Source organism: Colossoma macropomum, unplaced genomic scaffold (genome assembly GCF_904425465.1).
Source record: "Colossoma macropomum unplaced genomic scaffold, Colossoma_macropomum, whole genome shotgun sequence".
NCBI lineage: Eukaryota > Metazoa > Chordata > Actinopteri > Characiformes > Serrasalmidae > Colossoma > Colossoma macropomum.
This window is the reverse complement of record NW_023494785.1, coordinates 41,841,321-41,857,997: the sequence shown is the minus strand read 5'-3', so window position 1 is coordinate 41,857,997 and position 16,677 is coordinate 41,841,321. Positions and strand designations below refer to the sequence as shown.

At 42.0% G+C, this 16,677-nt stretch overlaps 1 protein-coding gene across 3 annotated transcripts in view; it reads left to right on the top strand.

The window, feature by feature from the left end:
- clstn3 (calsyntenin 3) overlaps positions 1-16,677 on the top strand; it is a 51,219-nt gene that overhangs the window by 20,907 nt on the left and 13,635 nt on the right. For all 3 annotated transcript variants that reach the window (XM_036595294.1, XM_036595286.1, XM_036595277.1), the window contains 5 exons: positions 2,910-3,197; positions 6,308-6,420; positions 9,423-9,582; positions 15,429-15,488; positions 15,843-15,991. In XM_036595294.1, the coding sequence (XP_036451187.1) occupies positions 2,910-3,197; positions 6,308-6,420; positions 9,423-9,582; positions 15,429-15,488; positions 15,843-15,991 (770 nt within the window). The remainder of the gene's footprint in view (positions 1-2,909; positions 3,198-6,307; positions 6,421-9,422; positions 9,583-15,428; positions 15,489-15,842; positions 15,992-16,677) is intronic.

Below are 16,677 nucleotides of genomic sequence, written 5' to 3'. Positions count from 1 at the left end.
CATAACTAGAAGGGGAACGTTTGGTTGGAACTTTATCCCAGGTGGTTGCTGTCATGTTGCTAGGCTGTTGCTATGCAATCCTGGACAGTTGCTAAGGTGTTGCTTGGTCGTTGCTCTGGTATGCCAGATATGAGGTGTTGCTAGCTCATTGCTTATCCCAGGTGGTTGCTAAGGTGTTGCCAGGTGGTTGCTAAGGAGTTACTATGGCATTGCTATTGTATTGGTTGCCAAGGCTTTATTAAGCCATTGCTGTGGTATCCCAGGTGGTTTTTTAGGTGTTATTTGGCTATTGCTACAGTATCCCGGGTGGTTGCTAATATGTGTGCATATATGTTAGTATGCATATGAATCTGTATGTAGTGTCTATTAGGGTCAGTGTAAGGTGTGTTTTATGAAATCATTTGAGGAAGTTCAATTTCAATTTTCTTAACATTCTGCTATTTATTTCCTGTAGTGAAAACATTGTTTGAACGAACTCTGTGAGAAAACCTTACATACCCCTCAAGTACAAGCACACTGTTCTTGAATAGTTTTGTGGTTCTAGCTCAAAAACAATGACTTTTTTTTGAAGCTTAGTTCCCATATATGGACTGTATGGATTGGGAAGTGAATCTGTATGTTTTGAAACTTTAACAATGTTTATACAGAACAACAAACTCACGTTATGGGTCCTTAATTAGGAAAGGCGTTAAAGGAAATTAGCGGCTACCTTCACTCGACAAACAGCTGGCTTTGCTTTTTCTTATCATCATTAAGCAATTTTTCTTTATCGCCAATACAACAGGTATTATTGCTTACTAACCAAATTAAGAGGTAAAATTTTGGCTGCAGTTGAAAATTATTTCTATAATTTATTAACAGTCAAATCGAAACTTTCTTCTTGAATAATTGTTGCCTTGTAAAAAGATAGATATAAAAGATTTAGCAGTTTGGCTCCGCCCATTGACCCTGAAGTTATAAGGAGTATTTCAACTCTAAATTCATTCTAAACAAGGCACCATACAGGCTGCCAATCAGAACAGAGCTCATTTGCGTATTCCAGCCTTAAAGGCATGGTAACAAAAGCACGCTGTTTAATTCTAAGGGATATAGAGGGGTTAGAAAATGGTATAAAAATTGATTTTGACATTAAACCAGACATATTTCTTCAGTGGACCTCAGGGAACACATTAAAGATTAATGTGGGATCCTACCAGTTTGGAGGTTGGACTACCTTGCAGGTCAGCATGTGAAGCTGTTGGGGCACAGTATTACCTTCCGTGACACCCCCCACCCCTTCAGTAACTGATGATCCATAATTCCACATTACTCTGGATACGGTTCAGGTTTAGAGTGAAGGAAAGTGCTTTCAGATTAGTATTCAAGCGGCCGCTGCGCTCTGTGTCGAATGCACAAGAGGATGCCGTCTGCTTTAGCGCTTACGAGCGGATTAAAAGGATTCCGTCTCCCGGCTGCAGACCCTGATGTGTGAGAGTTAATAACGCACCGTTTCTTCTCATGACAGAAAATTGTGTGTAAAGACGAGGATTAGCTTTTTTTAGAGCGTGTTTTCCCTCCTTGTTTTCAATTTAATGAGATTATAGCACGGCAAGCTATTCTGATGCTCTTATAAAAATCTTGGATTCATCAATTGGCGTCCAGTTCTGTTATTCACTCGGCTGCACGTTGGCACAGATTGGTCTGTATGTTAGAGGGGCTCTCAGGCCAAGATGGAAAGTGTAGCCATTGCTACATCTGCTGTAAACATGCCTGCTCACCTCCTACGGTGATGACCCGCAGTAGCTTTTAGATTTTCTGGTTTGAAGGCTAGGAAAGGTCCTTTCTGAAGCTTTATGTTGAAGGTGGAAGGGACTTTTGAGAAACTGCATTAGCTGGTTAGCTTCAAATCATCATTACAATGACAAGAATTACTCAAATGAGGAGAAAAGACTTCGGATGAGCGGCGCAACAAGCTAAAAGCTAATGTTAACAAGGTTACCTCAGATTTTTCTTTGTTTCTCTGTAAAACTGACAGTTTTGTGCTGAATAAAGAGAGAATTGCTGCGTTTTTTACAGTTTAGTTCAACGACTGAGGCTCAACAAGCTAAAAGCTAATATAAACAAGGTAGCCAGCTATCTAGATACCTTTCCTCAGATTTTTCTTCTTCTCTCTGTGAAAAACTTGTCAGTTTTGTGCTGAATAAAGAGAGAATTGCTGTGTTTTTTACAGTTTTGTGCAACAACTGAGGCGCAACAAGCTAAAAGCTAACATAAACAAGGTAGCCGGCTATCTAGATACCTTACCTCAGATTTTTCTTCATTTCTCTGTAGAAAACTTATAAATTTTGTGCTGAATAAAGACAGAATTGCTGTGTTTTGTTCAACGACTGAGGCGCAATAAGCTAAAAGCTAACATAAACAAGGTAGTCGGCTATCTAGATACCTTTCCTCAGATTTTTCTTATCTTCTCTGTAAAAACATTTTTTTGCTGAATAAAGACAAAATTGCTGTATTTTGTTACAGTTTTGTTCAACAACTGAGGCGCAATAAGCTAAAAGCTAACTAACATAAACAAGGTAGCCGGCTATCTAGATACTTTACCTCAGATTTTTCTTCATTTCTTCAAAACCTTGTCAATTTTGTGCTGAATAAAGACAGAATTGCTGTAGTTTTGCAGTTTTTGTTCAACAACCGAGGTAAGAGTTACACTAAAGCTAGCCTGGTTGTGTTTATTAGCCTGTGGATCAGTAGCTAGGCCAACAGTCAGGATTGGTTGAGACCACAGGGATTCCCAGTGGTTCTGTGACATGTTTCTGTGATGGATGCTGGGTATTGTAGTGAGAAAACATCGATGAATAAAACGATATGAAATTAAAAGATGTATAAAATCTAAACATATAAAAAATGTTTCCTGTTTTTTGTCCCCATAGGTGCTGTGAGGGGTGAGGTCGACCTGCTCCCGCCTCCCTCTCCTGCAGCCAATTGGACAGCGGCGCTGCCCACTCTGCCCTCCTCTGATTCATCATTGGTCTTCTCCTTCAATGGCTCTGCCCACGTCGCCGTGGTGCCCGACTCGGTCGCCTCCATGGTGTCAGGGGACCACTTCACCCTCCAGCTGTGGATGCGAAGGGGCGGGGCCAGCACTCAGCCGCCAGCCAATCAGGCGAGAGGGACCCGCAAAGAAGAAGAAACCATCATCTGCAGCACGGTGAAGAACGGTCAGTCACGTCTCAGCCTTTCTGAATGTGTTTGTTTACCTGTTCATAATTTGGTCTGGTCATTGGAAAACTGGAACTTTTTCCGTTGGTCATCGGTCCAGTACTAAAGGCTGTATTTTTATTGCTTTTGGTGCCTCCTTCCAGGACCTGATGGTACTTGAGGGTGTTCTCTTGTAGAGAGAATTACCACTCTGTAATGTATTCCGGGTTTCTCAAACACTAGAGGGCGCTCTAATGTAAAAGAATACATTTATTTCCTGAACACAGAGCAGCATAAAACATTTTAACACTGCTGTTATATTGTTAAGAGCTTTTAAACTCGAGTTACAGGAGTTTAAAACGGCGCCTCATGTACGTTCATAATGTCTGTGAGCGCGAACAGCCAATGAGCTGCACCGCTCGCCAACCAATCAGCACTCAGTAGCAGTAATGTTAGCGTCCTGCTGCCCAAAACCTGTTTGCTGTAGAAAAAAGGAAACACAAGTGAGGTTTCAATGCTTTTTAAGTGAAATCCATCCTTCTACTTTCTAAAATTAAGGGAAAGCTCTGGGAGAGTGATTAGAAACTATTTTAACTTTTTGTTTTTAGCCATTGAGCTCCATTTACTCCCTTTCATTGAGGACTCGCTTATGGGCGCGTTCTCACGTTTTGCAGTCATGCTTTGATATAACAGGGGAAATAGGAAGTGGCCAGACTCCTCATAAACCGGCTCTGTTATTAGTTTGTAAAGAGTTTGCTGGTTAGCTAGTCAGGAAGCAGTCGTGCTGGCCATGACACTCTAAAGCATGGGTGGCAAACTCAACCACTAAAAGGGTCATATTAAAAAATCTCAACAAATCTGTGGGGACAGAGAACGGCTTTGTTTTTATTTCAGTTTTTAATTAATATTTTGCTGTAACCTGAACAGGACATTGTTTATTCAAAATACGGCAAAACGTCAACAGCAACATGTAGGCATTTGTAGTGGACCTTGAAATATAACATGTCCCAAGTAGTTAAGTCTTTCAAACATACCTGTATGTTTGATACAGAAACCTGACATCTTTTCTTTGCTGCAGGTTTATTCATTCTTGGGATCAGTTTCTGAGCTGCTGAGTGTTTACAGTGTTTTTACTGGCTGAACTGCAGCTGAAACACAGCTAGTGTGTTTGTTGATATGACTGGTGTGGAATTGTGTAGTATTGCAGTGTAACTGCTGTCCCATTGTTGTTGAGGGAGTGGGCTGGGAGCGTACATAATGTTGCAGTGCATGCTGGGGATTGTAGTGCGGGGCATTCTGAAACAGGCTAATGTTAATAAAATATTGAAATAATCTTGCAGACCGGATAGGATTGTGCCGCGGGCCTCGTGTTTGACACATGGGCTCTATAGTGATTCTCTGTAAGGCTACATTCACATTACAAGCCTCATAGCTCGGTTCTGCTCAGATCTTTCTAACATGATGGTTCTCATTTGCATAAGTGACTCAAATCTGTTATTAGTATGAAACCCGTGTCCTGAAATGAGCTGCATGCGCTCATAATAATCAATAATGTCATGTGAATGAACCATGTGCCTCACGGACAGCAAACAAACTAACCAGCAGAAGAACATTGTAAAGGTAATTAGCTCTGAGCAGCTCTCAGCTGTTCATCATCAGAGCGAGATGAAGGAAAAAAAAGGGGGCTGATGTTTTTGCAGTTTAATGACACTAATGTCAGAATATTGGCTGCTGCCACGGTAACGCTGAACGATGACGCATGCGCAGTGAAAAAGAACCACATGAATTTTGATCTGAGAGTTCTAATTTAGGTCGTATGGCCGCTAATCTGAAATGTATCTGCTTTAGTGCCACATATAAAATTTGGATTTGAAAAAAGTCACATTTGTGTGTCCACACAGCTCTGAAAACAGCACGGCTTTGGCAAACAAATCGGATTTGTGCCGCCTCAGCCCGGTAATGTGTGGCCTAATTGTAGACATTTTTGTGAGCGAGTGCACACAGAACAGTGCAGTGTAATGTTTTAACTTAGGCCAATACATTAAGGTAACTATAGCTAGCTTAATGAGCCAACGTAGCCAGAACTGTCAAATGTGGTTATTATGATATTATGATGTCTCTTAGCTGTGTAAAGTGAAGTGATGCTAATGTCCTGAATGTATTACAGAGATATAGAGAGAGAGAGAGAGAGAGAGAGAGCAGGTACTATTTGGGTGGTGGATCATTCTCAGCACTGCAGTAACACTGACGTGGTGGTGGTGTGTTAGTGTGTGTTGCGCTGGTACGAGTGGATCAGACACAGCAGTGCTGCTGGAGTTTTTAAACACTGTGTCCGCTCACTGTCCACTCTATTAGACACTCTTACCTTGTCAGTCCACCTTGTAGATGTAAAGTCAGAGACGATAGCTCATCTGCTGCTGCACAGTTTGTGTTGGTCATCCTCTAGTCCGTCATCAGTGGTCACAGAACGCTGCCCACAGGACGCTGTTGGCTGGATATTTTTGGTTAGTGGACTATTCTTAGTCCAGCAGTGACACTGAGGTGTTTAAAAACTCCAGCAGCACTGCTGTGTCTGATCCACTCGTCAGTGTTCCTGCAGTGCTGAGAATGATCCACCACCCAAATAGCACCTGCTCTGTGAGGGTCCATGGGGGGTCCTGACCACTGAAGAACAGGGTAAAAGGGGGCTAACAAAGTATGCAGAGAAACAGATGGACTACAGTCTGTAACTGTAGAACTACAAAGTGCACCTATATAGTAAGTGGAGCTGATAAAATGGACAAAGAGTGTGTGTGTGTATATATGGAATGGCTTATCCGGCTAAAGGGCTGCTCTGAAGAGCTGCTGACAGCAGATGACTGCCCACCGTTTTTAAGCTGAGTCACAGAACAGAAAATAAATATATAAATAAGTACAGGACAGCAGCATTAATTTTTCTCCCCCACACTCTCGGAGCTGGTACTCTGACAAGATTTGCTTTCTTCCTTCCTAGATTACTGGCTGCTGAGGCTGAGAAGGACTGCTGAGAGGAAATTGAATAAAGAGCTGGATGAAGAATGACTGTAGCGTGTGTCTGAAGCCAGATACCACTGAGTAACCATGAGATGTCTCTGTTTGTTGTTATTGACAGATGACTCGTATTCGCACTACTCCCTGTCTGTGCACGGCTGCCGCCTTTCTCTCTTCTACTGGCCAGACGTGTCGGCTGCGCGGCCGGTCAAATTCCTCTGGAAGCTGGAGCAGGTAAACTGGGCCTTGTTTCTTCGCAAAACTAATAGCAAACCAGTAATGGAAGCTTGTGGAAACTGTAAGACATGCTGTTTATGGGTGGAGTGGTCCTCCTTCTCCATCACTCTGCACGATGCTAGCTAACGTAACAGCATTAGTGGATAGTGTTCTCCTCCAAGCGTGTTGAGCTGTTGAGTTCGTGGCAGCTTGAAAAGAGCTTCATGTGTCCCAGAGGACGCACATGCTAACCTTTGGCCATGACAGAAAGAGAAAAAAACTTTAAAAATAAAAAATGAAAAAATGAAAAAATAAATCAATTCACATTTCAAGACAACTGCTACTGTTTTTAGCTATGCTAATGTACTTTTGTCTATATTAATAGGTTACAGTATATCATGCAGTGTCAGAAACCACGTAAGCAAGTCTGGATCCCAAAAAAAAACTTCTAAAGCATCTTTTAAAATAGATTTGAAAAATGGAAAGTGGAAAGTGTGTGTGTTATAGTAGTTCAAGTTCATGAGACTATAAATTATTTCACAAACAGTCCACAAAAAGCAAGAGATATGTAATTTTAGAGTGCACCACCATGCACATATCAAAGACTCTACTGCATATTAAAGTAAGCAGTGGCCACATCATCAGGGAGGTCAGTAAAACTAGATCTAAGTTAATATTAAACACACTATAAAATGGTCATTTTGAAAAACTATGCTCAACTTATTAAATGCATATCTCTCCTTTTAAACTTGTGCTTTTGAAATACTTTAGTGACAAAATGTGTAATTTTACAAAATGTATTATTTTAAAAACTCACCTTTATTATTTGTTCACTGTTTTGGCTTTTTGGCCCTTTAGCTTACAACTAACACTGCACTTTGCCCCCCAAGACAAAGAGTTTGGATACCCTAAATTAGGCCCAATCCCATTTCTTATTTTAACCCCTACCCCTGTTTTCCCCTTGGAACTGAGTTACGAGGTGTAGTGGTTGAAATCTTCCTCTATGAAATGGGTCCTCAAATAAAAAGAGCATCACTTCATTAACAGCTACCAGCGCTGCTCTGTAGGCGACCCTGCCAGTCTGCAGCGACAGCAGAGGAGGGTAAAGTTCAGCTCCTCACTGCTGGGCTTTAGTTACATTTAGGGCATCATATGCCTTCAAAGAGGGGGGCAATTATTTATTATCACCCACCCCTAATTCTTCAGTGATATGAAGCTGAAGTCAGCTATTTGTTAGCTTCTCGTTCAGATTTTCCTGTTCCACCTTAAATGGAGCAGCAGTTACATGCTGGGGTTTCAAGTGTCAGAGCTGCTGCACCATTTAAGGTGGAGTGGGAAACATCAGCATACTGTTAGTGATTTTTTATGCTTGTTATGAAGAAAATGACCTTAATACATTTAACACGACATTAAACTAAGATAATACAATGATTATCGTATTTTTAGTGGAGAAAATCCTCACGTTTGTGGGTTTCTTTGGTCGCTTACGCAGCCATCCTGCCGGTTTTCCGTTTTTTTTTTCTTCTTGTAACACTCCATTTCTAGAGTGTATCTCTGAAAAACCTCTGTTTGGAGGGCCATGTAGCCCCAACTCTTCACTCTACCCCTCTATCTCAACAAGAATCGGGACACCCTACCCCAGACATGAACATAACGGAGGGGTAGGGCTAAGTGGTAGGGGCGAGGGGTGAAGTGGGACTGGGCCTTAGAGTAGTGCTCCACATTAAAGGACTCTAATCTGATTGAGAGCCAAATCCGGAGATCCCTAATTCAATTCTGAGATGATTCCTGAAGAACAAGTCATTTTATGTAATAAACTAATTCAGAACATTCAGTTCACCAAAAATATCTAGCTGATAGTGGCCCTGTGGTCAGAAACTGACCACTGGTGAAGCTTGAGAAAAACTGAGAAACTCAATCACATTGAAAAGACATTAATACAGGCTATATTTGAGCTTGTGTGTGCTGTTGTGTATTATTGTTGCCTTGAGGTCTTAAAAAGGTATTAAAAAGCACTAAATTGGATTTTTTACATTTCTAAACCTCCACGTGGTTTGAGGCGAGTGTGTGATGACTTAGGAATGAAGTTAGCGACATGCTTATTTGTGGACTATAAGCTTTTGTTACTTGTTAGTCACAGTAATGTGTAAAATTCTTTGTTTAGACCTCTTTTCTCAGCAGTTAGTGTGTTTTTGCCTGTTAAAGCACCAGATAACATTGGAATAAATGCCAACAAATATTTACGCAACAAAAATGAGCAAGAATTTCTTCTTTTATTTAAAAAAAATGGCTTGTGAGCTAGTTTGGTTCAGATTTCTCCTAATTTAATAAGGTATTGATTTGCCAAAGCAGGTGTTGCATGACAATTACAATTATTACTGGGCTTCGTTGAGGAGCTGGTTAAACAAACATACCAAAAATGATAACTTTTTACTAATGTTATATGTATTTATTCTAATATTAAGGTTTTTCTGAGCAGATAAAAACTTACTGACCACACTGTACAGCACATTAGCATCTTAGCTTCAAGGTATAAAACTAAAGAGGCAAACATGACACCAATCGTGTTGGCTGATCGACTCTATTTGGGGTTAGAGGGGGAAAACTAAGTGTAAATTAAGTGTATTGCTTGAATACTTGCGCTTCGTAGCTTTGCATTTGCATTTGTGAGTGATGAGAAAGAGAGGGCAGTCAAATGTATGATTTCATGGGGGGGCGGGAGGATGGTCTGGCGTGGCAGATGGATTTACACTCAGCAGATTAAGGATGGGGGGATGCAGTCTGTTCCAGAAAGACAGAGAGAAAGGGTCGCTTATACTGGGCTGATTTTGGCTTTCTATTCTCCAGCTTCTTATTCGAAGTTTCCGTTCCACCTTAAATGGTGCAGCTGCTGCATTACTTAAGGTGGAACGGAAACTTTGAATAAGAAGGTGGTGAATAGGGAGCTAAATTTAGCAACATTGCCCTCATTTTCTGCATGTTCTCTGTCCTTGTTGACCTTCTTGCTCTGACCTCTGCAGGTTTGTGACAGTGAGTGGCATCACCTCTCCCTCAGTGTGCAGTTCCCCTCCGTCACACTCTACGTAGACGGCGTGACCTTCGATCCAGCGCTCATCCACGATAACGGAGCCATCCCTAACCCAGCCCCACGCCAGCGGCTGGTCATTGGAGCATGCTGGGGTATGTAGTGTACGTTTGCATATGCAGTGTAGTGATTAGGATCTGCTAATATGGAAAATGTATCACTAATATTTACACTAGGGGTCCTTCAGTACTCAGATCTAGTGGTGTGTTATATTTTTTTTAATTTTCAAGTAGTGAAATAGTGAATCAGTTTCCAATCTGTTCAGCTCAATTAAGCAAACAGAAAGACTACTGCAGCCGGCTAAAGACTGCAGCCGGGGTTACACTAAAAGACTTTTACCCCTATTTTAGCCACGATTCTCAGTCTTGCTGAGTCTGTGCTGGTCGGCTCTAGTCTGCATATTTTTGGGTCGGTCGGAGTCTGACCCAAAGTTGGAGAGAGAATCGAGTCATGTGTGAGGGGCGCAGACTCCTATTTTTGGCCCCCCAATTGCGTTTCAGACCAGTCGGAGTTTATCAAACATGTTTGATTATTTTGATCCAACTCTGAGCGTAATCTAGCGTAAACAGGTCATTGACTCAATCTGAACGAACTCCTGCAACAGCCAATGAAAACTGAGAGTGCAGAAGAGGAAAATACAGCAAGTACACGAAGAAAAATGGTGAAAAGTCTCTCACGTGTGGAGCAAAGCTTTTTAATGAGCTGGGTTTAATAAGGCACGAGCACAATAGAGTTTATATACATTTAAAACTTGCTCATTTTTAAATCCCTGAGCCTCTTAAACATGTTTACCTGCTGCTTCTTTACTGTGTCAGCGCAAACGGCAGAGAAAACAGCAGCAGCAGTGAGACGCTCCACGTTTGTTTATTTGCGTCTCCTAGTAACATGAGAACGAGAGAGTTCGCGAGAGTTCGCGAGAGTATATAGATTCAACAGAATAAAACTTTCAGCATCATTTAGTGAGTTCATCAAGTTTAGTATCTCTCTTAACTCTTTACACACTCAGTGTTTTCCAGGTAAAAGGTATAAGGTAAAATAAGCAACGTGTCCATGCTAGTAACGTTAGCATTTGTCTGTCTTATTGAAATATTACTTTTTTTGGACGGTTGTGTATCCAAATACAGTGAGACCCCAGATGATATTAAGGAGGTAATGAAGAAGCCTGAATTGCGGATTTCAGTGCAGCTCTAGGTCTGTCACTATTTACATACAATTGAAATGATCACATTTTTTTAACTGACTGCAGACATTTTTCACAGTCGTTAGATTTCAGTCATATTACGCTGCAACAAAGTGAATTGGATGCTTTAGGTTGAGGCAAATGAATGTAAATAAAAGAAAGTAGCAAATGCATTCAGTGAGACATTGGAGGTGGGCGATATGGCAAAAATATTATATCACGATACTTCAAGACATTTTCACGATACACAATATGCATCACAATATTTTGTTTTTTCTGGGATTCAATAATTTGGAACAGATAAAACTGAATCTGTAGTGCCATATATAAAAATACAATAATATTCATTATAATAACAATAATAATACCTACAACTACAGTGATTTTACTTCAGTGTTTTACAAACTACACTGCACTAAATCCAATTAAGCAGTAATATTTATGCTCACTTTGCAATGAAACATGTAGTTAGTCACTGTTCAGGTACTGACGATATCCTTGATATGCTCAGAAAAGCATATTGTGACAATTTATCATGATAATGCTAAAATATCATCATATTGCCCAACCCTAGGAGAGATTATGGTACTTATCAGGAGCATCGGCTGGTCTGGGAGTCCAAAGCGGCAACCCTGTATATTTTCTAACCAGCCCTGATCCTCGTAACGTTAACAAATCACACATTTCACTCCGACTTGATTACACATTCTCATCATCCATGGTTTCCTTCAGGGTCACATTCACCCTGAGAGAGAGAGAGAGGGAAGGAGAGGGGCGCGGACAGAGAGCAAGAAGGAGAGAGCGTGCGTGCAAGAGTGCAGCGCGATAGAGTGTGAGAAAGAGAGACTGCGTGCACAAGAGAGAGAGCAAGCGAGGCCGTGATAGAGAGAGTGAGAGAGAGAGGCTGTGATCCTGAGACAAAGAGAGTGAGGGAGAGAGAGAGAGCGTCCGTGAGTGTATGAGTACTTTTTGGTCACCAAATTACCACCACGAGTCTTATTTAGCGCCAATCCAGCGGCGCCTTCTTCTCACGCTGGGGCTGAATCTCAAACGGCTCCCTGCTCCCTACATAGTGCACTACATAGGAATTTAAATACTGGATCCTGCAGCCCAACAGAGCAAAGTACAGACAAGAAATAGTCATTTGTGACTCAGACACATCCACACTCGATAAGTGATGCACTATTGGGCTGTAGAGGCTAGAATTTCTAAACTTATAGAACACTATTTAGGGAATACAGAGCTGTTTGGGATTCAGCCTGAGTTTGACACACAGACATTTGAAGTGCGTAAACCATTCAAGTGACACTTTTTTTAGACTTTTATATTGCAGTTTAACAGTGATTCATACCGTAAGTGCTTTAATTCAAGCCTGTGATATTAATGATGGAGTTGTTTAGGCTGTTGGCTCTTTTCAGCCTGGTTCTAGTTAAGAACATAAGTTGTCAGCCCCTCAGTTATAACAAAAAACTGGTTCTTACTTCGTCAGTACACTCTGTGGTCCATGCGACCAGCATGAGAGTCAAAGATTATTCCATTAACAGCACAAGGGTTTTTTCGTGATGTGATGCAGTGTTACATCAGTCAGCGTTAGAGTTCAGTCGCTGTGAGGCGGTCATAGCTGTGCGTATGTCGTGGATTTTACAGCGGCTTTGAACGCGGCTCAGCCAATCAGATTGTAGGACCGGAACTATCCGTTTTATAAGTATGCATAAGCATGTCAGAGATGTAGGAACGTTCCAGCGGTAGCGCTGATGCTAAAGGAGCCTGGACTTTCTCTTCTTTAATTACATGGCGTGTGTCTGTTTCAGTCTGCTATTAATACTCTCTGACTCATCTATTATTCAGCAAAACACAAAAACAGCTCTGTACGCGTACGAGAGTGAGACAGATGCCCAGCTGGGCTTTTAGTCTCCTGCTGTTCCACTCACCGCACCGTGAAGTTTGTTAATCACCTTTCAGAATTCCTCCATTATAGCACAGATGACACCAAATTAAGGGTGGGCGATTTGGCAAAAACACACTGTATGGCCAAAAGTATGCGGACACCTGACCATCACACCGACATGAGTGTGTTGGACATCCCATCCCAAAACTATAGGCATTATTATGGAGTCCAACCCCTTTGCAGCTAGAACAGCTTCCACTTTTCTAGGAAGGCTTTCAACAAGATTGTGGAGTTTGTCTGTGAGAATTGGTGCCTACTCAGTCAAAAGAGCATTGGTGAGGTCAGACACTGATGTTCTGGCTCACAATCAATGTTCCAGTTCATCCCAAAAGTGTTCAGTGGGGTCGGGACTCTGTGCAGGCCACTGGCGTTCCTCCACCCCAAACTCGTCAAGCCATGTCTTTATGGAGCTCGCTTTGTGCACAGGGGCTCAGTCATGCTGGATATAATTGTGTAAAATGTCTTTGTGATGTAGCATCAACATCACCTTCACTGGAACTGAGGGGCCCAAATCCTAAAAAACAGCCTCAGCCCATCATCCCTCCTCCACCACACTTTGGCACAGTGCATTCCGGTAGGTAACGTTCTCCTGGTATCCGCCAAACCCAGATTCATCCATCAGACTGCCAGATAGTGAAGCGTGATTCATCACTCCAGAGAACACGTTTCCACTGCTCCAGAGTCCAGTGGAGTAACACTACTCCAGCCGGCGCTTGGCATTGCACATAGTGATCTTAGGCTTGTGTGCAGTTGCTCGGCCATGAAACCCATTTCATGAAGTTCCTGACGCTCAGTTCTTGTGCTGTTGCTGCTTCCAGAGGCAGAGTGGAGCTCTGTAGTGAGTGATGCAACAGAGCATGGGTGATCTTTACACTGTGAGTTTGTGAGGTCTACCGCTTTGTAGCTGAGCTGTTTGGTTCTCCTAGACGCTCCCATTTCACAATTAACGATGACTGGAGCAGATTTAGAAGGGCAGAAGTTTCACAAACTGACTTGATGACCTGACTTGAGCTGTTAGAAATGGGTGTGGCTGAAATAACTGAACTCAGTAATTAGGAGGCGTGTCCACAAAGTTTTGGCCATGTAATGTATCATGCATACAGTCAGTGTTTCAGCTCCTGCATGATTCGAGCCTCTCGCTCTCATTCATACAGCTGGATTCTTGGTATGGTGGAGGATCTCGGGGGGGAACTAAAGCACTTTGCTGTAGCTTTTGTTAGTTTGCTGCTGTTTAATTTATCCATAGTTCCTCCTCTGAGCTCTGTCCAGCGTAGTCTGCTGAAGGTGCTGAAGGTTTCGCTTTAAAAGCCATTTAAAAGCTGTGTTTGAAGGAGCAGCTGGGCTTCAGCCTGCACTACTGCGGATGAGTTCAAAGGTCATACTATGAAAACATGCTATTGGCATGCTGTTAATAATTATGGTTGCTCATTGCAGTTTTCAAGATATCAACACCGTTCCAACTCCAGATTGTCCACTCTGATTCTGTGATTTGAGCTTTTACAGTTTTTTGTTCGGATGCACGTTTTTCGTATGATCTTCGTTAAATTCCCAATTTTTTTCCCATAGGAATGAATGGGGTGAAAATTGCATGATCATCTACTGCCCTCTGCTCGACCGAAAGACACCGTTTTGCATATACTATCTCATGGCAGGCCCCCAAGCACAAATTCAATGTTGTTCTGACCCACACTCATCTGTTTGTCATTTTTTTTCCATCCCTCGTTTCTCCCCATTCAGTCCCATTCATTTTCGCCACCACACAAACTATTACTTTGTTGCCCGACAGCCGCCAAACTTCATGTACTCACTAAGGGTACGACCTCAAACTCTACTGCACAGCCATACCGACCTGCACTCCTCTATGTGTCATTTTTTCATCCCTCATTCCTCCCTTAGAGTTACATTCATTTTTGCCCAAAACCCCAGCCCTGTTTTTTCCTTTGCGCAACAGAGACCAAAATGCATGTACTCACTCAGGGCAGGTCTCCAAGCTCTAATCCACAGCCATACTGACCCGCACTCCTCTGTGTGGCATTTTTTCATCCTTCGTTCCTCACATAGACTTCTATTCATTTTCAACAACACGTAGCTAACACCTGGCAACTCCCTACGAACAACTAAACACCCCATACACCATGGCAACTGCCTAGCAGCAATTTAGCAACCGCACGGGATACCATAGCAACTGCCTAGCAACACCTTAGTAACCACCTGGGATACCAGAGTAACCGCCTAGCAACAACCTAGCAGGAAGTGGGAACCATTTAAGCTGCGCAACCGTCCGGCGTTTACTTCAGGAAATGCATGTTTGTAGTTTATTGTGTGAAATTTGACAGCGCTAAACACAAAACAGTTGTGCCACATTAAAAAAGTCTAAAAAAACTATGAATGCAATAAACATTTTAATTAGACATTTGCAAAAAATATTTTAGAAGGAACAGGCGGAAAAATCAGAACATTGGTAAAAATTTAATAATAAAGAAAAAGCATATTGGCTTCCAATCAACTACTTTGCAGTTTGTACAGTTACTATAAAGTGGTTGTTGTTGTTTACCAGCTCTCTTAATATGGTCTAAATCTGTCTTTTTATGATCTATGCTGTTGTTCAGTGTTGTAGAAGTGCTGATGATACTCATAATGTACTCAGAAAAGTGCTGTGATGCAGTTTATCACTGTAACGATAACATATCGTCATATTGCTCACATGCACTGGATAGACTCTGTCCTCTCATAATTGTGGTAATATTTCACTCCTTTTCTGCCTCCCTCCTTTGCCCTCGCTCCCTTCCTCTCTTTGACCTTCACCATCTCAGAGCCAGAGGAGAAGCAGAAAGATATTCTAAACAACAGCATCCCCGAAGGCAAGGACACAGGTGAGTTTCAGGCTCCAGAGAGCCGTGTCTGTGTCTTAGAGAGTTAGTTTCCTCACAATGATTCTTTAGAAAAGGCATCATGAAATCCCCACCAACCCATTCGATTATTTTGATATAATTCAGTTTTTTTTTTAATACACCGAATAAATAAGTGTAGAGAAATCTGGAGGAATTATTTGCACAGCTGTGGAACACAGACAATAAATAATGAATAAAAAATAAAAAATAAAAACTAAAAATAGAAACTAGTATTAGTCCACTTTAAGGGCTCGTGTCCGTAATGGTGATATTGTGTAATTTTGTGAATTTGCTTGCTGTCTCTCTCAGCCGTCTCTATCTTGTTACCGTCCTCAGGGAAGTTTGTGGGTGGTTACCGGGGCCTGTTGTCGGGGGTGACGGTACGTCCGGGAAGCGTGGAGCCCCACAGTGTAGTGGAGTGTCTGTACGCCTGCAGAGAGGGCCTGGATTTCGGGGACCTGGAGACTCTAGGCTCTGGCATGAAGGTAATGTAAAACCCAACACTTGTACTGTAGCACAACACTCGTACTGTAACATAGTACAACATTCAGAACACAATACTTGTACTGCAAAAATCCAACCATACTGTTAAACAGCAGCACTCATACTGCAGCTAACTGGTAACTGGTACTGTAAAACATTTATACTTATTGCTTGTACTGTAACACGACAACGCTCATATTGTAACACATCACTCATACTTGAATAACATTCATACTGTAAAGCAACAGTTGTAATGCAATAATACATTTGTACTGTAAACAACACTCATACTCATACTACAACATGACATGCGTACTGTAAAAGATTCATACTTAACACTAGTACAGCAACACCTCACAGAGCAGGTACTATTTGGGTGGTGGATCATTCTCAGCACTGCAGTAACACTGACGTGGTGGTGGTGTGTTAGTGTGTGTTGCGCTGGTACGAGTGGATCAGACACAGCAGTGCTGCTGGAGTTTTTAAACACTGTGTCCACTCACTGTCCACTCTATTAGACACTCCTACCTTGTCAGTCCACCTTGTAGATGTAAAGTCAGAGACGATAGCTCATCTGCTGCTGCACAGTTTGTGTTGGTCATCCTCTAGTCCTTCATCAGTGGTCACAGGACGCTGCCCACAGGACGCTGTCGGCTGGATATTTTTGGTTGGTGGACTGTTCTCAGTC